At 45.1% G+C, this 24,772-nt stretch overlaps 1 protein-coding gene across 1 annotated transcript in view; it reads left to right on the forward strand.

The window, feature by feature from the left end:
- Positions 1-24,772, forward strand: part of AGBL2 (ATP/GTP binding protein like 2) — a 91,619-nt gene that overhangs the window by 2,575 nt on the left and 64,272 nt on the right. The window contains exons 2-6 of the mRNA XM_029582075.1: positions 4,363-4,466; positions 4,644-4,707; positions 13,804-13,923; positions 23,764-23,937; positions 24,138-24,242. Of these exons, the coding sequence (XP_029437935.1) occupies positions 4,431-4,466; positions 4,644-4,707; positions 13,804-13,923; positions 23,764-23,937; positions 24,138-24,242 (499 nt within the window). The 5' untranslated portion in view covers positions 4,363-4,430. The remainder of the gene's footprint in view (positions 1-4,362; positions 4,467-4,643; positions 4,708-13,803; positions 13,924-23,763; positions 23,938-24,137; positions 24,243-24,772) is intronic.

A 24,772-nucleotide genomic window follows, 5' to 3' on the forward strand; every position in this document is an offset into this window, starting at 1 on the left:
CAATAAAATGTGCCATTATTGAATGAAATATGACAGTTAAACCAGCTGATTAGCTAGTTTCCATGATATTTAAGTTTTTATATTTTATGTCTGTCTATTGTGTAGAGAGTGCATAGATAGTAGAGTTTTAATCATAAATTGTAAACTTAAGTCTTTTCATGTATTTATGTTGCATAATATTTCACCTGTTCTGTTTATGTAACAAAAGTGTTACTATGAAACAAAATGCAAAGAGCTATTATGTATGTATGTACATAGTTTAGGCCTTATTCAATGGCTACTCAGCTCTTCTTGGCTTGTCTCTTGTATTCATTAAGTACAATATCTCTTGTCCCTGCCAGCAATAGTCTGCAAGCATTGATGGGCTCCATTTGCCCTGATTCTGTTTTTCCATTGCTGAAATTTTTTGGTGAAATTGCTCGCTATGCACATCGCTCTCTGCTCTGCAGTTTGATGGAAATAAAGCTAGATGAGAGTGCCAAAAATGTTTCCCTGTACGTACTCAGATTAGAGCAGACTCCTGGGTTTTGCCTCCCTGCCAGCAGATGGAGACAGAGAAAGTTTCAATGACCCTGCCACATAATCTCTGGTGCCACCTGCAGCCCCTCAGTATTTCTCTATCTCCAGCAGATGGTAGATGGTATTAAAACCTACAGTCTGGAGAGAGAGAGAAAAAAATAGAAGATTAAAAGACAACATTTCTGGATCCTCCCAGTGGGTGGTGAGGTCCTGGTGGGGCCACCCCCCCCTGGTTTGAGGCAGACGAGCAGGGGAGGATGGTGACCCTTTTGATAGCTCAGTCCAGAGATCTGTGGGGTGGACATCTGGTGGTCCAGATCCCTCATCCCCCCACGAGACAGCAGTGGAACCTGCTGGCAGTTCTGCACTGCAAGCCCAGTTTACCAGGGAAGTGTCCCTTTTATATGGTTTGTCCTGGGCTGGGTTGCTAAAGTTCGGCAAAAGGAGATGGATATAGCCAGTGGTCTGGCTCTTTTCTGATCTGCCATGTGGCCTGTGCTCCTGGAATCGGAACCTCTGCACCAAATGAATGTATCTTTATTTGTTCTCAGAGAGTTAAAAAAAAAAAAAGAGAACAAGGAACTAATTAGAGGAATCTGTGCAGCATTGGGGTTTCAGGAGGGGAGCTACCTTGGCAGCTCGGAGAGCTCAGTGATGTTTTTTTTTTTTAGCAGCTTCTCTGCCTGTGGAGGATACCTGGTGTTGGCTCCATAGCACTGAGGGACTGTTGCCCTGCTTGCTGTTTAGGTGCTGGTGTTGCCGCGGGTGCGGGGTGGAACAGCATGCTCGTGCGGCAAAAACGGCATGGTGTTCAGGGGTCTGCGTCGAGCATGGCCGTACCAGTAGAATGAGCCTCGTGGTTAACGAAGTCTAGCGCTGAGGCCTTCCCCGTCAGTGCAGAAATGGGAGCATTTTCAATTCCCTTGTAGTGTCGGCACCGTCGGCAGGAGAGGCAGGGGAATCCCCTCCTCAATTGTCGCCGGCGGTTCCCAGTCCTTTGGAGGTGCAGAGAGGTACTTGCACTGAGGAAGAAACTCTGGTTCTGGTAGAGGTCTTCTGCCAATTTTAATTTGCTTATGCACGAAGCTTGTTTAATTAAATAAGCAGCGAGGGATGCTGGCTTTCAGCCCCAGTCAAGAGGCCTGAGCTGCTGAGAAGCTCTTCAGGCCTTCGATGTTTTTTGGTGCCGGATGTTGAATGGATCCGGGCCTAAGCGTGCTGAAGGTGCAGGCAGGTTTTGATTAGCCGCGTGGTAGGCCGTGGCAGCGTTTTTTTTTCCCCGAGTGTGTAGGCCTATGCGCGCATTCTCAGTGCATGGCAGTTGCATGTGTGGAGACCTGTGTGCATAAGGCCATGGCGTAGACTTGAGCACATACATCTGCGACCTAGACTTGAGCGCATAATTGCGCAGGTACTTGTGCGCGTAAGGCTGTGACCTAGACTGGAGCGCGTATTTGCATGGGTACTTGTGCGCATAAGACTGCAACCTAAACTTGAGATTGTATTTGCACAGGAACTTGTGCGCATATGACCACTGCCTATATGAGTGCGTATTTACTCATACTTGTGTGAATATGACTGCAACGCAATCTTGAGTGTCTATTTGTATGCCTCCTGGAGGGGTGTGCATGTACGCCCGGGTGGCATTGGTGTGCGCACAGGAGGTCATCTAGAGCCGAAGTTCAGGAGAGCTAGGCGCCAGGGACAAACAAGACCAAGTACCTTGCTATCTGTGAGGCTTGCTGTCTGATAGCAGTACAGTCCTCACTCTCTCTCCGTTTGTGTCAGTGCTATTTAGATGCTCAAAGTGATTTGACTACTGCAGCTCTTGCCCATGTTGGGACATCTCCTCGGCCTATGATGTCTCTGGAAGGGAGTGGAATGGGAGGCCAGGCAATGGTCAGTTGTCCTCCTCCCTTGTTCCCGAAGGCAGAAGCTTCACCATGAGAGAGAGGTATCTAAAGCTCATTTATGATTTCTATAGATTGGATCACCTCCTTGTAGATCAGATTACTTCTTTGTACTATGGAATGGTCCAAAGAAGGGAAGTTAGGCATCCAAGGCTACAATTGTGTGGTGGCTGAAGGAAACGATCGAGTCGATTTAGATTTCTGAAGGGCGCCTGCTGCTGTGGGGTTTAGGGGCACACTTGACGCATTCTCAGGCGACTTCCTGGACTGAGTCACAACAGGTGTCTCCGCATGAAATTTTCTGGGCGGCTATTGGGAAATTGTTGCACACTTTTGCTAGGCATTATTGCTTGGATGGGGCTCCGGCTTCCATGTGCTTTGGTGAGAGTGTTCTACGAGCAGAACTCTCCAGGTCCCACCTGAGTTAAGGGGGCTTAGGTACATCCCAGGAGTCTGGACTAATTTGGATATGTACAGGGAAAGGAAAATTTGGTTCTTACCTGCTAATTTTCGTTCCTATAGTACCACAGATCTGTTCTGAGACCCATCCATTTACTGGGGGGGGGGGGGGGAGTCTGCCACTCGTACTGTTGCTTTGTATATAGTGCAGAATTGTTGGAGATTTCCAAGGCTAATTGCTTATGTTAAATTTGGAAAAGGAGTTTTCCATTGTCTTTTTGGGCAACTTCACCACCTTCTGGCTCGTTGGAGGGGAGCAAGTTTGCTTAGAAATTTATGGTTGTTGCTGTCATCTTGGCTTAGGTACAGGTCAATGCTGAGGGACTGCAGGTGGCACACTGGGTTATGTACAGTGTCATTGAAACTTTCTATGTCTCCATCTGCTGGCAGGGAGGCAAAAACCCAGGAGTTTAGACTGATCTGTGGTACTACAGGACCGAAAATTAGCAGGTAAGAACCAAATTTTTCTATCTTTCGTGACAAGTTGTAGCCTAGGCTTTTGTATGCTTTGAGGAAGTTTTCCACCAACTCCTTGTAGTTAGTTATCTGCTTTATTGTTTCCGAGAAAATTTGTATAACAAGAAACTTTTACAATTTATCATCAATGAAATGCATATATATAATATATATATATATATACACACATTATCTCAGAGCTTTAGATCTGTGTCAGAGCAGATGTATGTAGCACTGTTGTTGTTATACATCGCCCAATTAATCCATTCACCAACTGGGCTAAAACCTACAAGGGTATATAATACATACATTAAGTACCCAAAACTTCCATCATTAAACTTCCCGTAAGTTACCACTAACTGGAAGGCTTTCCACGCTGTACTGTCCAAACCCAGTCATAGATTTTTTTATAGATTCAGTCAAAGATTTATATCAGTCATTTCTGGTTTAATTACTTAACTCACTCACCCTCTGCAATTCCCAAGTCAAAGGTCGAATATGCTGACCCAGTAGCATATCTTGAAAACTAAAGCCAACCAACAATTTTAAGCATTGTTTTTGTTCTCCGTGCCCCAGATTTAGTAAAGTTTGAGTACATTCATTTCAGAAGTATTTTGGCGGTAGGATAATATTTAAACTATTGAGACAACCTCTAGGAATTCTATACCAGTGGTTCCCAAGACATGTCCTTCAACCCTTCTGGCTTTCTGGCTACCCACCATGAATATTTGTGATATATGTAAATAATTTTGCTCTAATAACCAGAGAGATTTTCAGATTTATTTACACTGAAAACTAGACTTGTTTGGGAGCCATAATTGAAAACCTGAATGTCACATTTCTGTGACTGAGCTGTCTAAGAGAGAAAACAATCTGCAGCAAGTTCTGGGCTAGAAGCATCGGTTTGGTTTGTAGCAAGCAGATTATGCATATTATTCAGATTCTTTACTGGGGAAGAGCCTGGACCCATTTTCTCTTGGGTTCTAAATCACAATTACAAAACCTATTTTTCTTTTAGCTTATCAAGTTTTGCTGTATTCGGGAAGAATATTTGGTACTTTACAATTGGATCATTATACGTATGAAATGCGGCCAGCATTGGAGACCAATGTGAAATTGAAGGTGGGTACCACCAAAAAACTGTTACTTTGGTGTGATAAAATGACAGTTCTCCATGTTCACCTCTTTGTGGATGCAGTATTTACATTTGTGATCATGTTCTAGCTGGAAAGAGATGAGTGGAGTAGAAGCTTGTGGCTGAGTGATTCTGTCTGACTGAGCTGCCTTTTCCCTTCACAGCTGCACCCTGATCCTTATGAGAATTTCATGCGCCATCATCTACAATATTATGGCTATTTTAAAGGTAATACAAGACACTTTCTAAGCAGACCCTCAATTATTTGTCAGGTGTTGCATAGTGGTGTTAAGCATTTGCAATTATTTGCGATGAGTTATTCAGTTTTGCTCTAACTGGGGTTTCAGGCAGAGCATAGGCTCAAATAGAAGTCCGAGATCTGTGATGACGCTGACAAAGGTAAACAGTACCCCTTCAATTGTGAGATCAACTTGCTGTAATAAAGGTCCAGACCTACTTCCATTTTCAAAATGCTATAATTTTGTAAGCCTCTCCTTACTTCCTGCCTTGATATTCTGCTAAGCCCATCCAAAGCTATGACATCCTCTCCAAAACCGAGCAGAAGCTTTCCTTAGATTATTTGCCAGAAAACCTTCTTCTTTTCTAAAACGACTCACCTTAAAATTCAGTACACCCCCACCAAATACATATTTTTTTCCTGCCTGAAACTTCTGACCTTCCCTTCTTTGCCGAGGGTAAGATTATGCTACTTTAGTTCTGAGAGTTGTTGCTGAAAGCGCCCAGCACAAGCAAAGGTTTCTCTTTTACAGTCCAGGCGTCGTGTTACGTGTTTTTACCTGCTACTATGCGCTTATGTTGAGTGCATGCTTGTGGCACAAGTAACAAAAATAGGACCAGATGTACCAAACAGTTTTCCCTACTTTGTGTCTATGTGAAAAATCGCTTACTATACAGTCCCCTTAGAAATACAACGTGCTGCCTGAGTCACACTACAGTGAGGAACAACAAAAAAAAAAGAGTAAATGCCACACAGCATTAGACAGCACCTGAGTTAGGTGCTGTGATAAAAATCTGCTTTTCTCAAACACAGAATGATTCGTCCTTTGAAATCTTTATTACCAGTGGAGGGTTTTGGAAGAACTGCTCAGGCGTTCATCATGACCACCAGAGATTATTGCCACTCACTTCATTTTGGGTTGCCGAACTACATGTTGTGGGCCTTCCAGTTACTGCAGAATTCTGCTGCTGCTGCATGCTTAGTGGTTTCTTGCCTAGCATTACGGTGGTATTAAAACAACTTCCCTGGCTGTCAGTCGCTCAAAGAATTCAATTTAAGGTGCTGGTATTCAAAGCCCTCTAAGAGCTTGGCCCTGCGTATTCGCAGAAAGATTAGTACAATGTGTTCCTTTGCATGCATTGCGGACTGTGGGTAAAAGTCTTTTGAAAGCACCTACAGTCAAGTCAGTGCATTTTTAGGTTATTGGCAATTGGACCTTTTCGGTTATTGGCCCAACCTTTTGGAATGGATTGCTGCCTGGAATTTGGACTGTTACTAGTTACAGGTTGTTCAGAAAGAAATTGAAAACTCACTTTTATCAAATAGTCTTTGGAAGTTTTATAGATTCATTATTTAATGTGATACTGTTATGTGTATTTGCTTGTGTTTTCATTGTTTTATATGAAATTTAATTATGTATGTTGCTTTGTCTACTTAGCACAGTATTTCTGACATAAACGGTGTTTAAAATCTTTTTAAAATAAAGTTTAGTCGGGGTAATTTTTTTAAATTATATTAATTATATGTATCCTTTTTAATTATATTAATTATATGTATCCTCTGTTCTCTGTATCGCCCTGAGCAAAAGTTGTTGTTGCAATGTAAACCGGTGTGATATGTATTTGCTACAGGAACATCGGTATAAAAAAAACCCCCTAAAAATAAATAAATAAATAAATATGAGACTCTCACTTTTAACAGTTTCTGGAAGGAGGCTTTTGGTCATTTCTGGATTTGAGCTTAAATCCCAATGCACTCTGGTATTTGTAGTCCTTCCATTTAAAATCTGCAGTACAGAAACCAAAATGTATCGAGGGGTGTCAAAATAACCAGGCTTGGCAGTTCTTTTAAAATGCGAAAATGAAATAGAACTTCCTTTTATGTTATGTTATATTACTTTATCTTTCTAGACTTTTAGCCAGAAACTTAGTCTTTTGGCAGCTGTGAGCTTCAGGCTCAGCATTTCTTATTATAGTACCCCTGACTTACATTTTAGACATTTAGTGGTCCATCTTTACCTATATATCTTATTTGATGTGCAGAGGTTTCAGCAACATGCGAGAACTAAGCATTAATAGGTGTTCCCTGTACGTGTCAGGATCAGTCCAGACCGCTGGGTTGTGTCTCCCTTCCAGCAGATGGAGTCAGAGAAAAAAAAATAGCTCTTACACTGGTGTGCCACCTGCGATCCTTCAGTATTTTCTCTGACTGTAGCAGATGAGGGTGACAGAACCTACGGTCCTGATCTTATGGAAAAAAAAAAGGGGGGGGGAGGGTTTGATTTAAAATTTACCAGAAAGCTTGTTCTTTCAGAAGGTTCTTTGGCTACATCAAGCTAATTAAAAAAAAAAAAAGTTTGTTACTTTTGTTCTGTGTCTGGATCCTCCCAAGTCCCCTTGGTAGAGGTTCGGCTGGGGTGGGATGCCCCGATAGCCGTTTTCCTGGAGCCCCGCCGACTGGTAAGTGGGGAGATTCACCGGTGAGCCGATCCCTCTCCCCCCCACCCTGAGATGTCCACATTCCTCGGGTGTACCCCGCAGAGCTAGTGGTGCCAGGGATTTCCCCTGTTTGTCAGCGTTTAAAAGCAAAAAAAAAAATCAGAAGTTTTTTAAATTCTTGCCGTGCAGGTTCCAGGGGCTCCGGAGGGGCGTTTTGGCGCCGGATTGTTTTTGGCTTGCTGATCCTTACCTTGTGCCATGCCGCGGGGTGCCTTTTGCTCCGCTTGCGGGGAGCCGGTCCAGCGGCTCTCCCGCGATGGCCTCTGCGCCAGATGTCTCCCCAGTGGTGAAGGACCATCACGGAGTGCCAGGGGAAGTCTGTCAGCGCGTTCTCGAGTGATGGATGCAGGTTTGCACTCCCGACGTGCCCGGGCCGGGCCGTCTTCATCCAATACGGGAACGGCGGTCATTTTGCCTTCCCCACGAGGGGAGGAAGAGGAGCTGCCGACAGGGAGATCCCTCCTACGCTGTCGCCTCCTAATTTGAGCCCTGTGCGACTGGCCTACCTAAGGCCTGCCTCTCCTCCCGATACAGCCCCCCCCCCCGGGGGGGGGGGGGCCTTAAAGAGACAGCAGTCCTTTTCTTCGAAGTTTGTGCTTCTAATGCACAAAGCCTTTTTAGAAGCGGAGGCAGAATTGCAGGAGGCGGTACCTCCACCAGCCAAGGTCCCCAGGCCATCAGGAGAATCGGATTCCTCTAGGGGGATGGTCAGGCCGGACAGCTATTAATTCTTTGGGATCCTCAGCTCCAAATCCTCCGGGTCCTCGGTCGCAGGACCTCCTCCTTGGGAAAGGAGACAGGGACATTGATGGGTCCGCCCCAGTGGAGGGGATGATCCCAGGGTCATTAGGTTGTTTTTGAAAGAAGAGCTGGAGCATCTGATTTCCAAGGTTCTAGAGGACTGGATATTGAGGCACCGCAACCTAGCTCAGAGGTCACCAAAGGGGACCCGGTTCTCTCAGGACTTAAAGCTCCTGTGAAGGCCTTTCCGTTTCACCTGATGTTGATGCAGCTGGTGACCCGGGAGTGGGAGACCCCCAAGGCCAGCCTCCGGGTGGGATGTGCTATGGAAAAGCTCTATCCTTTACCGGACGATGCTTTGGCAGTCCTGAAGGTGCCCAAGGTGGACGTGGCAGTCTCGGCTGTCACCAAAGGTACCACCATCCCGGTGGCAGGAGTGATCACCCTTAAGGATCTTCAGGATCGGAAGCTGGAGGTCCTTCTTAAGCGCAGCTTTGAGGTTTCGGCCTTATGAGTTCGGGCAGCAATGTGCAGTAGCCTGATGCAGCAGGCGATCCTTAGATGGGTACAGCAGATGCTTACCGCACAACAGTTGCCTCCGGCAGAAGCTGAACAAGCTGATAGTATGGAGGCGGCGTTGGCTTATACTGCGGATGCCTTGTATGATCTTCTGCGGGTGTCTTCGCGCAATGTGGCTTCTGCATTTTCGGCCAGAAGGCTTCTGTGGTTCCACAACTGGTCGTCTGATGTTTCCTCCAAGACTCAGTTGGGCAACCTGCCATTTAATGGTAAATTCTTGTTCGGAGATGATCTGGAGGCCCTTATTAAGTCCCTATGCGAAAATAAAGTGTACAAGTTACAGGAGGAGAAACCAAGAACTTCTAGGACCTTTGGTTCGGCTCGCCCTAAGTTCAGGGCCCAGCGCCGGTTTCGTCAGGGCAGGGCTTTCTCTTCCTCCTATACGTCCCGACAGCCGTCACAGAGATCGCAGGCTTGGCCTTCTTCCTTTTGAGGCTGCAGGCCTCCCTGGGACGGGGGTCCTCAGGGATCTTCTGGAGGTAAGTCCTCACAAAGAAGGTGTGCTGGCCCACTCCTTGGTCCCGGTGATAGGCGACCGTCTCTCTCTCTTTCTTGAGGGATGGGTCAAGGTTACGTTGGACCAGTGGGTGCTAAGTATCATCGAACACAGTTACGCTTTGGATTTTGCTTACCCACTACGGGATCTGTTTTTAATGTCGCCCTGCAGGTCTCATGCGAAGCGAGCAGTGGTAACTCAGACTCTGAGTCACCTGAAAGCTCTGGGGGCCATTGTCCTGGTCCCTCCGGAGGAGATAGGAACTGGCAGATATTCCATATATTTTGTGGTCCCCTTCCGCCCAATTTTGGATCTCAAGAAGGTGAACAAGGCACACCGGGTACCTCATTTTTGCATGGAGACCCTCTGCTCGGTCATTGCGGCCGTCCACTCGGGCGAATTTTTGGCTTTAGACCTGACAGAGGCCTACCTTCACGTGGGGATCAACGAGCAGTATCGCCGGTACCTCAGGTTCATGATTTTAGCTGAGCATTACCAGTTCCAGGCCCTCCTGTTTGGACTGGCGACGACTCCCCACGTATTCACCAAGGTGATGGTGGCTGTAGCAGCAGCCCTATGGAGGGAGGGGACTTTAGTCCATCCCTACCTGGACAATTGGCTGATCTGGACTGTCAGTGGAGCTGTTGAAAGCGGCGATTCAGTTAGTGCTCCGCTGGCTACAATCTCTCGGGTGGATCGTCAATTACGCCAAGAGTCAGTTGATTCCGTCCCAGGTTCTGAACTTCCTCGGGGCTCGGTTCAATACGGCAATAGGCAAGGTCTTCATCATGGAGGAGCGGGCCACCAAGCTGGTGGCGCAGGTTCGTCGGCTGTTGTCCCTACCGTTACCCTGAGTGTGGGATTACTTGCAGGTGCTTGGTTCTATGGCTACTCTGGAACTAGTCCCTTGGGCTTTCACCCATATGAGGCCTTTGCAAAGGGCGTTGCTTTCTCGTTGGGATGCGAAGTTGGAAGAGTTCCAGATCCGGTTGCCACTCTTGGAGCCTGCCCGGTCCAGTCTCCAGTGGTGGTTGATTCCGGCCCACCTGCAGTGCGGTATGGACCTGGAGGAAACTCAATGGGTGATAGTGACGACGGATGCCAGCCTCTTCGGTTGGGGAGCGGTTTGTCAATCCCAGGTGGCACAGGGCAGTTGGACAGGACAAACAGACAAAGTGGTCCATCAATCGCTTGGAAACCAGGGCGGGGCAGCTGGCATTACACCGCTTTCTTCCTTTGGTTCGCCGTCAGTTGGTGCGGGTGTTATCAGACAATGTGACTGCGGTGGCTTACATCAATCATCAGGGAGGTATCAAGAGTCATCCCGTAGCCGCATGTTGTGTCCGTCGGTTCCCGACACCCTCTCTCCGGCCTCCTTACCTCTTTGGCGCCTCCCTCTTCGTCCGCGGGAAGATTGACTGACTGCTGCGGCGTCCTTCTGCCGAGGCCCTTCGGCGTCCCTGGACCGACTAGACGCTGCAACCCACCATGTTTCCTGGAGGCCTAGGGGCGCGTGCATGGCGCGGCCCCGACTGAAGTACCGGCGATGGCGCGAACCTCGGGGGCGTCCCTCGAAGATGGATATATAAAGTCTTAGAATTTGCTAACAGACTGAGTTAGCAAGGAATGACTACGGACTCGCTTCGACTTTCCAAGTTACTCTGCCTCCTCGGACTTACTTGGGTTTCTCTACCTAAGCTACTCTGCCTCCTCGGACTTACTAGGGGTACCCGCTCCTCGGGGGCCTCGCTCTCTCCTTTGTTTTTCAGGTGACAGTCTGGAACCGGTACTCGCTCCTCGAGGACCCTCGTTCCCAGACTTACTTGGTACTTTCTTCTGCCTGGAAGTCATCACTGCCAACTACATCAGTGAGTTACCATCGCTCTCTCAGAGCTTTCCCTGGAACCAGGTACTCGCTCCTCGAGGGCCGATACATTCCAGCTCCTGGGCTTCTATGAGACATTGTGTGAGTGTTACCATTTGGTTCAGTTCATGAACTCTGCATAGAAACATAGAAACATAGAAATGACGGCAGAAGAAGACCTAATGGCCCATCCAGTCTGCCCAGCAAGCTTCACACACTTTTTTCTCTCATACTTATCTGTTTCTCTTAGCTCTTGGTTCTATTTCCCTTCCACCCCCACCATTAATGTAGAAAGCAGTGATGGAGCTGCATCCAAGTGAATATCTAGCTGATAAGTTAGGGGTAGTAGGGGTAGTAACCGCCGCAATAAGCAAGCTACACCCATGCTTATCCTGCCTACTCACTATATTTCAGTTTCTCTACAGTTCAGCCTCCAGGGATCGCTGTTCCAGTATCTGAGGGACTACAGCCCAGCCGGGCATTCCAGCTCACTACTGCCACCTCTGGTGGTTCAGTATACTGTCTAATAAAAGAACTAGTGTGTGTCTGTCTCCATACTCTGAGCCTGACCGGTGGACCCTTTTGGGATCTTTCCCCGGGGGGGGGGGGGGGGCGTGGTCATCTGCCACCGGTCCAAGGATCCACCCACAACTCTCCTAAATAACAAACAGATTGCTAATCCCAAACAGACTGTTAACTCCGAACTGAACACCGCAGAGGCCGACCGTCTGATGATTTGGGCGGAACGCCACTTAGTCCGTCTGGCAGCTTCTCACATAGCCGGAGTCGACAACATTCAAGCAGATTTTCTCAGTTGTCAGCATCTGGATCCCGGAGAGTGGGAATTGTCCGAGGAAGCCATGGGCCGTCTGGCAGCTTCTCACATAGCCGGAGTCGACAACATTCAAGCAGATTTTCTCAGTTGTCAGCATCTGGATCCCGGAGAGTGGGAATTGTCCGAGGAAGCCATGGGCCTCCTGGCTCGTCGGTGGGGCATGCCTCGCTTGGACTTGATGGTGACCCAGAGAAATGCAAAGGCGGCTTGGTTTTTCAGTCGCCAAAGGGAGCACGGCTCAGAAGGGATAGATGCCCTTGTCCTCCTGTGGCCTTGCGACATCCTGCTTTATGTGTTTCCTCCATGGCCCTTGGTGGGCAAGGTGCTAAGGCGCATAGAGATGCACACGGGACCCGTTATCCTCGTAGCGCCGGAATGGCTGCGATGGCCGTGGTTTGCGGATCTGATTAATTTGGTGGTCGACGGCCCGCTTCGACTCCATCATCTACCGAATCTTCTTCGACAAGGTCCAGTATTTTTTGATCGAGTGGCTCGCTTTGACTAGCGGCCTGGCTTATGAGAGGCAGCAGTTGAGAAAAAGAGGCTACCCTGATACAGTTATTTCAACCCTCCTGCAGGCACACAAGAAATCCACTTCTCTTGCTTATGTTCGGGTCTGGAAGGTTTTTAACACCTGGTGTAGCGGGGTTGATGTGTCCCCTCAGAGTGCTTTCATTGTACACATTCTGGCGTTCTTGCAGGAGGGTCTGAAGAAAGGGTTAGCGTGCAGTTCTCTTCGGGTGCAGGTGGCGACCCTTGGATGTTTGCGGGGAAAGATTGACGGCGTCTCCCTCGCAACTCATCTGGATGTGTCATGCTTTTTGAAGGACGCGAAGCATTTGCATCCTCCAGTTAGACGGGTCTGTCCTTCGTGGAGTTTGAACCTGGTTCTCCATGGCTTGAGTGGGCTTCCCTTCGAGCCTATCAAGCGGGCTACCTTGAAAGAAAATCTCAAGGTGATTTTCTTGGTGGCTATCATGTTGGCTAGACGCATATCGGAGCTTCAAGCGCTGTCTTGTTAGGAACCTTTTCTCCGGATTTCGGACTCGGGAATTTCCCTTTGAACAGTACCCTCTTTTCTACCGAAGGTAGTCTTGGGATTTCATTTGAATCAGACAGTGGAGTTACCTGCGTTTCCTCATTTGGAGTGGGATTTGCCTCAGGCTCGCGAATTGCATAGGTTGGATGTGAAGCGGATCCTACGTCGCTACCTGGAGGTTACCAGTGCTTTTCGATTGTCTGATCACCTATTTGTCTTATGGTGTGGTCCTAAGAAGGGACAGAAAGCTTCTAAGGCTACCATTGCTAGGTGGTTGAAGGATGATATATCCTCGATATACATCGGTCTTGGGCGTTCAGTACCGGATGGTCTAAGAACGCATTCAATCAGGTCTCAGGTGGCGTCCTGGGCAGAAAGTCAATTTGTCTCACTGCAGGAGATTTGCAGGGCAGCTACCTGGAAATCTTCACATACCTTTGCAAGGCATTACCGTTTGGACATCCGGGACCCAGATGTCGACTGCTTTGGCAGCAGTGTTCTTCGAGCGGGACTCTCCAGGTCCCACCCCATTTAAGGCAGCTTGGATACATCCCAGTGGTCTGGACTGATCCTGGTACGTACAGGGAAAGGAAAATTGGTTCTTACCTGCTAATTTTCGTTCCTGTAGTACCAAGGATCAGTCTAGATGCCCGCCCATGGAGCATGGGGAGTCCTCTTGGTATCGTTTTCATTTTACAGAATATTCTCAGTGAGGTAGCATTCCTGTTACTTATAGACATGCTCCCTCCATGTACATAAGTTCCACAAATTATGCAGTTTCTTTTTCTTAAGTAGTTTGATATAGCCATTGGTTCTTATGTTTAAAGGTTATGACATTTTTCATTCTGCTATGGTATGGATTATACTGAAGGATTGCAGGTGGCACACCAGTCTAAAAGGGGGGTGCCTTTCAGTTTTTTTTTTCTCTGACTCCATCTGCTGGAAGGGAGACACAACTCTGCAGTCTGGACTGATCCTTGGTACTACAGGAACGAAAATTAGCAGGTAAGAACCAACTTTCCTTTTCTCCATAGGTCAGAATGATTTTGAGGAAGAAAATGTCCTATCCCCCCAAGACTGGAGAGAGGAGGCTTGCCTGCGAAAGCGTAGTAATAGGAAAAAGGTTTCCCTTCAGGAAAAGAAGAATCAGATCTGTGAGTAAGCACTATGGCAAATTCAAGAAAGGTCTAAACTCCTTTCTCTGTCACATACATTGGCACAATTATTTGGGGTCCAGAAAATCACTGTCAGACTGGTTATAGTAAGTATATGCCAGGATTAATGACAACTAATAAAGATGGGATGCATCTAGGATTGGCGTTATCCTGTTTGCAGAAGGGAAGACCAACACACACTCATGAAATGGAAAGTGATGACTGCTGCATTGTAGAATGGGTTAGTTTCCAGCAACAAGCATAATGATAAAATGACGCCGGCACTAGGGGCATGCTGCATGATACTGAAGGAGTTTTTGATTTGCTAAATATGGGTGGTTGTTTTTTTTAAGCTTGGTTCCCTAAATGGAACCTGGCCTTATAAACACATCAAGCCTGTTTTTGTCTGTCTGAACCATTCATCCAATTTCATTCAAATTTCTGCGGCATCCTGTGATTCTCTCCTCACACTTTTACATGTATCCTCGATGCCTTCTTTTTCTTGCCTGTAGGGAAAGAGGTCAGTTCAGCTGTAACCCCAGGAAAGTCAGAGAACATTGTGCTGTCATCGAGTTGCCCTGCCCTTGGTTAGTGCCTGCGTAGGCCTCTGATCACATCATTTGAAATAGAGCAGTGAGTCACCTCTCCGTAAAGAAGAAATAGAAGTTGAAATCTGAGGGAGGTCAAAGGATATTTTGATGTCATTGAGAATGTTTAAAGCTTCCCTGCCATTGGTTGACACAGAGTAGTTTGAAAGCTGCCCTGCTATTGGCTAGTATGCATTACCCAATGCAACTTTGTACACCCAACAAAGGAAACTAGGCAGCATGAAATGTTCACTCTTCTCATTTTCCTCTTTACATCTTATGAAATTCGGGTGAATATGATATTACTGTCTCTCTTAATTAGTAAAAACTACGTACATGAAAATCCTGAAATGATATAATGAGTGGATAAGCTCAAAGAGACCTCATATTTAAATGCCGGCAGGCTAAGCTAATGTAAGCTTTTTAATAGCATTCAATCAATTTTTAATCATTGGTCTCAAAGGGCTGGATTTGAGGGGCGCGGAAAGCTGCCCGTTTATGCACATTGAAAACTGAAAGTACTTGTGAACCGGATTGCTATCGCTTAAATCCGAAAATGTACTTATCTTGCTTTATCCGTCAGTGAGCATGGTGTTGATAAACTTGGTGGACTCCGACGTTGCCCCGACACTGTGTGTTTCGGAGTGGACCTCCTTCTTCAGGGGGCCGGGTGCCACTGGGAACGGCTCTGTTGATGTTCGGAGAACCTTAACAGACTGAGGGTGAAGTAAATGCAAGAGACAATGTGCATAAATGATACCACTCAATTTAAAGGAATGGCGCCGGAATGTTGGGGAACACTTACTGGTGCAAGATTGATTATTGGTGCAGCAGTATCGGTAGCGTTTCTATTTCGCTCTGCAAACATAACATAATGCCGTCTATAAGAGATAAAGTTCAAAGTGTGAACTTGTATTGTAAATAAATACCTGTTCTTCTTATAATACTGACTTTTGCAATACTGGGCTGGAGGTAATGCGCTCGGCCGTGATCCTTCTATCGGCGGCGGCAGACAGAAAGAGAACGCTGACCTTTAAAGAGGCAAAAAAGGCGCCAAGTCAAAGTATGTGTCCATAAATGGGTATCTACGTCATGGGGAGCACCATATAAGGGAAATGACGTTTGTCAGACGCCATGTTGAATTACTCTCTTGTTCAAGGGCGGACCCGAGGATAGTCAAAAAAGGACACCTACGTCACTGACAACATATCGAAGAGGACAGCGTTTCCCGGACTGGCGTCTCCGGGACTGGACACGCAGTTAAATGAGAGTGTACCACTCAATTTTCTCATTTAACCCGTGTGGTTCCACCGATCTAAGACGATGGATCCATTGCTGTTCCTTAAAATTCAAAAAGGAAATTCTGTCCCCGCCTCTCCATGATGGGGCGACATGTTCTATAATGAGCCACTGGAGATGCTCAAAGGTGTGCTGGTATGTGATGCAATGTTGTACAATCGGTGCTTTGATGTCAAGATTTTTCATGCGGCTCCGATGCTCCGTCAGGCGGGTCCTAATTTTTCGTTTAGTTCTGCCCACATATACTTTTTGGCATGGGCATAAAATGCCATAGATGACAAAGTCAGAATTACAATCAACTGAGTGTCTGCGTGTGATTCGCGTCTGAGTATTGGGATCTTGCCACGTGATCCCTATGATAGCTTGAGCGCAAAAACTACAGTGACCACATTGTGTTTGTCCACGGGGGCCAGGAATACAGTCACCATCTTGTGTGGCTCGGACCACCTGTTGTTTAATGTTAGTACCCCTGCTATATGCAAACATCGGTAATGCATTAAAGATTTGATGGGGACTGAGGACGTGCCAGTTACGTTGGATGGATTGTCTGATGTGTTGGGTGAAGTCAGTGTGTTCCAATACACAGGTAAGTCCCGGAGCTTGTTTCTTGCTCCTATATTGTAAGAGGGATTCACGTGGGGAAAACTTGGCCCTCTTGAAAGCTTTTCTGATGACATGGATGGGGTATCCTCTCTCACGGAACCTGTCACTCAAAGTGGCGCTTTGTTGCAGGAAATCTTGTGGATCAGAGCATATCCTGCGGATACGAAAGAACTGGCCCACAGGTAGGCCTTCTTTAAACCTACGGGGGTGATGACTCTCAAATTTTAAAAAGTTATTTCTGTCCGTGGGTTTCCTGAATAGAGATGTTTGAATGGTGCCTGAATGACAGGTTCCGTGAGAGAGGATACCCCATCCATGTCATCAGAAAAGCTTTCAAGAGGGCCAAGTTTTCCCCACGTGAATCCCTCTTACAATATAGGAGCAAGAAACAAGCTCCGGGACTTACCTGTGTATTGGAACACACTGACTTCACCCAACACATCAGACAATCCATCCAACGTAACTGGCACGTCCTCAGTCCCCATCAAATCTTTAATGCATTACCGATGTTTGCATATAGCAGGGGTACTAACATTAAACAACAGGTGGTCCGTGCCACACAAGATGGTGACTGTATTCCTGGCCCCCGTGGACAAACACAATGTGGTCACTGTAGTTTTTGCGCTCAAGCTATCATAGGGATCACGTGGCAAGATCCCAATACTCAGACGCGAATCACACGCAGACACTCAGTTGATTGTAATTCTGACTTTGTCATCTATGGCATTTTATGCCCATGCCAAAAAGTATATGTGGGCAGAACTAAACGAAAAATTAGGACCCGCCTGACGGAGCATCGGAGCCGCATGAAAAATCTTGACATCAAAGCACCGATTGTACAACATTGCATCACATACCAGCACACCTTTGAGCATCTCCAGTGGCTCATTATAGAACATGTCGCCCCATCATGGAGAGGCGGGGACAGAATTTCCTTTTTGAATTTTAAGGAACAGCAATGGATCCATCGTCTTAGATCGGTGGAACCACACGGGTTAAATGAGAAAATTGAGTGGTACACTCTCATTTAACTGCGTGTCCAGTCCCGGAGACGCCAGTCCGGGAAACGCTGTCCTCTTCGATATGTTGTCAGTGACGTAGGTGTCCTTTTTTGACTATCCTCGGGTCCGCCCTTGAACAAGAGAGTAATTCAACATGGCGTCTGACAAACGTCATTTCCCTTATATGGCGCTCCCCATGACGTAGATACCCATTTATGGACACATACTTTGACTTGGCGCCTTTTTTGCCTCTTTAAAGGTCAGCGTTCTCTTTCTGTCTGCCGCCGCCGATAGAAGGATCACGGCCGAGCGCATTACCTCCAGCCCAGTATTGCAAAAGTCAGTATTATAAGAAGAACAGGTATTTATTTACAATACAAGTTCACACTTTGAACTTTATCTCTTATAGACGGCATTATGTTATGTTTGCAGAGCGAAATAGAAACGCTACCGATACTGCTGCACCAATAATCAATCTTGCACCAGTAAGTGTTCCCCAACATTCCGGCGCCATTCCTTTAAATTGAGTGGTATCATTTATGCACATTGTCTCTTGCATTTACTTCACCCTCAGTCTGTTAAGGTTCTCCGAACATCAACAGAGCCGTTCCCAGTGGCACCCGGCCCCCTGAAGAAGGAGGTCCACTCCGAAACACACAGTGTCGGGGCAACGTCGGAGTCCACCAAGTTTATCAACACCATGCTCACTGACGGATAAAGCAAGATAAGTACATTTTCGGATTTAAGCGATAGCAATCCGGTTCACAAGTACTTTCAGTTTTCAATGTGCATAAACGGGCAGCTTTCCGCGCCCCTCAAATCCAGCCCTTTGAGACCAATGATTAAAAATTGATTGAATGCTATTAAAAAGCTTACATTAGCTTAGCCTGCCGGCATTTAAATATGAGGTCTCTTTGAGCTTATCCACTCATTATATCATTTCAGGATTTTCATGTACGTAGTTTTTACTAGTTATTTCCTGTATATGTGGATTTTTTACGTGGTCTCTTAATTAGTATGCATTTTATAATCAATGTACTTTGTTTTTCACTGCTTTTTTATTTATTCTTTTACTCAATTGACAATAAAAAGTGAAACAAAATTCAATTTCTTATAATCCAAACAGTACATTAAGAAGCCTTCAGTTAGTTAGCCTGGTATATGTCCAAACCATCACTGCAATAAACAATAGTAACTTTCAGGAAAGCTAGGAATGGTTTGTTTATTTTTTGACCTAGCAGCTTTCTCCTCTGTCTCAACTGGAACTGGGACTTGGGTCTGGTTCCATAGCTCTTTGTCTGGGGATATTTTCTTTCCTCTCCCAGTCAGGGCAGTGGCAGGTCCTTGGTTGGGGACCATGCCACAGGGTTCCCTTCGGACCCCTGACTGGCTCTGGGTGTTCACCCAGGAGCTATGAATGCTGCCTTTGCACTATCCCTAGCCCTAGCTGACCCTTGGAGTGGAAAACCAGAGCTGGGAATTGAACCCAGGTCCCTCTGCATTGCACTGTCACTGAGGTGGCCGAGCATGGTTTCTCAAACTTGTGCTTGTTTATTTACAGGTTTTATATAGCGTCATTCGGTGTTCCATCACAACGGTTTACAGACATAAATATAAAAGTACAAATATATAGTTAAACAATAGAATATATAGATAATTTAAAGTAAAATACATTTAAAAATCAATCCTATAATAATAAAAGAATCTAAGAGCACAAGCTCATTATAACTTTCAAATATAAAATAAAACATAATAATGGAATCTAAGAGCATAAAATCATAATAACTATCAAACATAAAATAATTAAAGAAAAAAATAAAATAATATCCTTAAGTGCCTAGCAATTATTTTTTTTTTCTGCTTCCTGATATGCCTGTGTGAATAACCACGTTTTAAAGTCCTTTTTAAAAGTTTCGAAATTAGTTTGTAAACGTAAGCAGATGGCATTGTATTCCATAATTTCGGCCCTGCAATTGAAAAGGCTCTTGCTCGCACCTCACTCAAATGTGCAGTTTTAATAGATGGAATAGATAATAATCCTTTGTTTTGATGAACGTAGATTTCGCTGTGGGGTGTAAAAGTGTATCAAAAGCTCAGAAACATGATGGCAGAAAAAGACCACATGACCCCTCTAGTCTGGCCATCTCCTTCAGAGATCCCCTGTATTTATCCCATGCGTTCCTGAATTCAGATACTGTTCTTGTCTCCACCATCTCCACTGGGAAGGCCGTTCCATGCATGCACCACCCTCTCTGTAAAGAAATATTTCCTGAATCCACCCCCTTTCGCCCTCATCCCATGACCCCCTTGTTCTAGAGCCTCTTTTCCTTGAAAGAGACTCACTTTCTGTACATGGAGGTATTTAAATGTCTCTATCATGTTTAGATCTTTAAGTCTATCCCCACATTTAGTCCACTTTTAATAACATAAGAAATGGGTTAACTCAGAATGTACAGAAAATGCATCTTTTTACTACTCACATGAAACCAGGTTTCATGAAAGAATATAATAAAAAGCCAGTGCTCAGAACACATCTAATAGGCTGGCCCAGCAAGGAAAAGACCTGGGTTCAGTTCCTGGGTCAGGTTTTCTGCTCCCCAGGATCAGTTAGGGCTGTGGAATCCCTGGGGAGCAGAAGACCCGAGCCAGGAACTGAACCCAGGCTCTTTCCCTTGCCAGGCCAGCCTATTGGATGTGTTCTGGAAGCCAAACCCAGGGCCCAGGATTCTGGCAGGAACCCTGGCGTGCGGCCACTGGGCTAAGTGAGTTGGAAGGGAATATAAAATACAGGAAGAAAATCCCTGGGGAGTTGTGAATGCAGGTTCGTTGCATCACAGCCCTCATAGAAGTCAGTTCTGATTTAAGAAGGCCACAGGAACAAGAGGAAATTTCACCCAAACATCAAATAACCTTGTTCAGTCTCACTGCCTTAGGGATTGATTCACCAAGGATTTTCTCTCTTTTTGTGTCTATGAGAAAAGACCTCGATAAATTGGACCCTTAGGGCATGTAGCAATTCATTAAAATAAATGCTGAGGTCAGTTTGGGAATTTAGCCGGATAAACTATGGATTTTAAATTTCCCTCTGCACTGACTGCCTTCAATATAACTGATCAACTGTTTAAGTGGATAAAATTTAGCTAGGTAAGTTGAAGGTGTTCAGGGGTGGACTTACATTAGGCTGGATAATGTGTCCGGCTACCTCAGATATTCAGAATTAACCTGGTAAGTTATCTGGTTAAGTCTGGTCGTGCCATAGAGCAATTCAAAAGGTAGCTAGATAAATTAATCTGGCTAGCTAGGACTTTATACGGCTATGTTCAGTGGAGCACATATCGGCAGCGCTCTCCAGCTGTCTTTAGCTGGATAAATTGTCTGCTTGTCATGCTGATTTTAAGCCAGTACCTGTGCCTGTATTCTGTCCCGAAGTCTCTATCTAGGTTCCCTTCTGTATCAAAATTTCTTACCAATAACATCAAAGTCTATGTGTATTCCTCTCTGAACTATACTAGATGTTGGCACTGCTTAATAAATGGATAATGACTTTTTTGGAGCTTCTGTGCTTCAATTTTTTTAACTGTGTTTGTGGACCAGCATGGTAACATGGAAAAAGAAGGGGATGCCTCTTTCACAGTGTCTGCCCCTCCCTGGCAAGAATCAAAGACAAGTTGTACACTGATTGACAAAACTAATCAGGAAAAGGATTTGGGTGGACAATAAGTTAGAGAGTGCGCATTGCAATGTTGCACTAATACTTAGCCGATGAGAATCTTCATTCTTCAGCCATAAACAGTGCAGGGCAGTGGAGCAGAAAACATTCTCCGGCCTGCTGGGGCTACTTGCAGCTGTTCCTCAAAAGCCCAGGGCTTGGAAGAATAAGTCAATAATTAGCAGGAAAAAAGATAAACTTAGCCCACTAGGGCTTTACTCAAAAGTTTCTCCTGTGTGGCATGAGAGAAAAGTTCCTCCGTTTTGATGAGGTCTGCTTGGTATGTTGGGAGTGACTCTGATTCTTCAAACCAAGCAAATGAAAAGAGACAAAGTGGGTCCTCTGACCCACTCAAATGGGTTGTATAATCCCCATTGTGACTTTGTGAGAATATAGTATAACAATATAACCCAGAGTGTTCACATGGGGGACATGGGGAGGACAATCGTCAAAGCCATTTACACGGCTGAGGGTACATGCAGGCTTCCACAGCGCACATGCCTTTCAGCCGCTGTAAAGCGAGGTGTCTCCAACAGTGGCCAGTCTGAGTCACAAGTACCTCGCAAGTACCCAAACATTAAATAGATCCCTTGCTACTAATTCCAGCAATAAGCAGTGGCTATTTCATATTGATTAATAGCAGTTTATGGACTTCTCCTTCAGGAACTTATCCAAACCTTTTTTAAACCCAGCTACACTAACTGCCTTAACCACATCCTCTAGCAATGAATTCCAGAGCTTAATTGTGCATTGAATAAAAAAGAATTTTCTCCAATTTGTTTTAAATGTGCTACTTGCTAACTTCATGGAGTGTCCCCTAGTCTTTGAATTATCGAAAGAGTAAATAACCACTTCACATGATTTTATAGACCTCTATCATATCCCCCCCTCAGCCGTCTCTTCTCCAAGCTGAACAACCCTAACCTCTTTAGCCTTTCCTCATAGGGGAGCTGTTCCATCCCCTTTATCATTTTGGTAGCCCTTCTCTGTACCTTCTCCATCGCAGCTATATCTTTTTTGAGATGCGGTGACCAGAATTGTACATAGTATTCAAGATGCGGTCTAACCATGGAGTGATACAGAAGCATTATGACATCCTCCGTTTTATTTGCTGTTCCCTTCCTAATAATTCTTAACGTTCTGTTTGCTTTTTTGACTTGCACAGCACATTGAGCCGATGATTTCAATGTAATATTCACTATAACGCGCAGATCTCTTTCCTGGATGTAGCTCCTAATATGGAACCTAACATCGTGTAACTACAGCAAGGATTATTTTTCCCTATATGCAACACCTTGCACTTGTCCACATTAAATTTCATCTGCCATTTGGATGCCCAATCTTCCAGTCTTGCAAGGTCCTCCAGTAATGTATCACAATCTGCTTGTGATTTAACTACTCTGAATAATTTTGTATCATCCGCAAATTTGATAACCTCACTCGTCGTATTCCTTTCCAGATCAATATATATATATATATATATATATATATATATTGAAAAGCACCGGTCCAAGTACAGATCCCTGAGGCACTCCACTGTTTACCCTTTTCTACTGAGAAAATTGACCGTTTAATCCTACTCTCTGTTTCCTGTCTTTTAACCAGTTTGGAATCCATGAAAAGGACATCTCCTCCTATCCCATGACTTTTTGGTTTTCTTAGAAGCCTCTCATGAGGAACTTTGTCAAACACCTTCTGAAAATCCACTTTGTCAAACACCTTCTGAAAATCCAAATACACTACATCTACCGGTTCACCTTTATCCACATGTTTATTAACTCCTTCAAAAAATATAGCAAATTTGTGAGGCAAGACTTCCCTTGGGTAAATCCATGCTGGCTGTGTCCCATTAAATCAAGTCTATCCATATGTTGTGTGATTTTATTCTTTATAACAGTTTCCATGATTTTTCCCGGCACTGAAGTCAGGCGCACCGGTCTATAGTTTCCTGGATCATCTCTGGAGCCCTTTTTATATAGCGAGGTTACATTGGCCATCTTCCAGTCTTCAGGTACAACAGATAATTTTAATGATAGGTTACAAATTATTTGTAATAGGTCTGAAATTTCATTTTTGATTTCCTTCAAAACCTTGGGATATATACCTTCCAGTCCAGTTGATTTGCTAATCTTTAGTTTGTCAGTTTGGCTTACTACATGTTCCCGGAGGGCTGTTTAGATCAGGGGAATACAGAGTATATATATTTGCATTTGCAAATGTATGTATGCTATTTTGCCCCCATTACACTGCCCACACAAATAGGAGGTGTAAATACACATACTGTTTTTTTGCGTACCTTAAAGTAGGAAATTTTCAAAGGGAAACTACCTAGCTACAAGATGCACATGAACAGAAGTCCTTATAAAAGTCCATGTGTACCTTGCAACTAGGTGGTTTATTCAAAATGGCCTTCATTGAGGCCACATAATTCAGGAAACTGTTTCTGAGGCGTACCAGGCCTGTGTTATTTACTGTGTCTTCCTTTTTCATACAGATGTGCCCCAGAATTATTGTAAGGATAATGGATGTCTAGAGAGAAAAATATGATCTGCCTGGCTATACCACATCAGGGTTTTAATTTGTGCTGTGTATGAAATTTTACTGATTGCTAATTTTATTATCTGAGATTCTTTATTTTTAGATACTTCGCTCTTTGGGAGTAAACAGCTTGTATTTGATCAGCAGGATGGCAAATCCGTTCCACGCCTTCGGGAGCCACGTGACCTATTTACTACTTTCTCCTTGCATGGTCCCCTGCAGAGCCCACGATGGCCGATAGAATGTGAAGTCATGATGGACGCGATCTACCACATTGGTAATGTGGTTTCGTTGACGAGGCCTGCTGTTTCTGGCTTTCCCTTTCCTGCTCTCTGTTACATTCTTTCTTTCTCTTCTTCTTCCTTGCTTTGTCTCTTGTCTTGTTGCTCCCTCTCCCCTTTTGCTTTCCTCTGTCAAATTTCAATTAAAAAAAAAATTGTATTGACTTCCTTTACCTTTTTCTCTCTGTTTTATCAGAGTGGGATCCGCAGCAATTGGAGGAATTCTACCAGCCAACAGGAAAGGAGAGACCACCACAGATTATAGGAGAAAATGGAACTGTGGTCTATCAGATAAACCCAGGTATTTGAAAAACCTCAGATCTGGAAATATTACTTTAAAAAAAGGGCTCAGGAAATTAGGGACAGGAAAACTGAACTAATGAAACAAGGATGTTAGTAACTTTTTTCCTGTCTGCAATAATAATCATTTGCTTTTCTCTGGCATATTTTGTCCAGTGTCATTAATGCTTTACAATTACTGCACTATAGAAACTTGTACACAGACTCATCTAGAGTGGGTGTTAAATTTGTAGCCTTATAAACCTCTGATGACCCAGGTTCCCCTCGTCCCGTCCCCCCCCCACTCACTGTATGAGCATTAGTGGGTCACATAGAGAGCAATTTTCGAAATCATTGCCAGGAGTAAAATAGTAATTTTACTCGTATTGTTTGGCGCCATTCCCACAGGGCGATATTAGGTCAGGGAAGCAACCACATGTGGAGTATTAGCAAAAAAATGTACCTGTAGAAAAAGAGGCACAAATCTGTGTGAGTATTCTTTCTAGAGGCAATAAAGCAAAGCTACCCGCAGAGTTTTGCTTTGAATATTGG

This window comes from Rhinatrema bivittatum, chromosome 17, assembly GCF_901001135.1.
Source record: "Rhinatrema bivittatum chromosome 17, aRhiBiv1.1, whole genome shotgun sequence".
NCBI lineage: Eukaryota > Metazoa > Chordata > Amphibia > Gymnophiona > Rhinatrematidae > Rhinatrema > Rhinatrema bivittatum.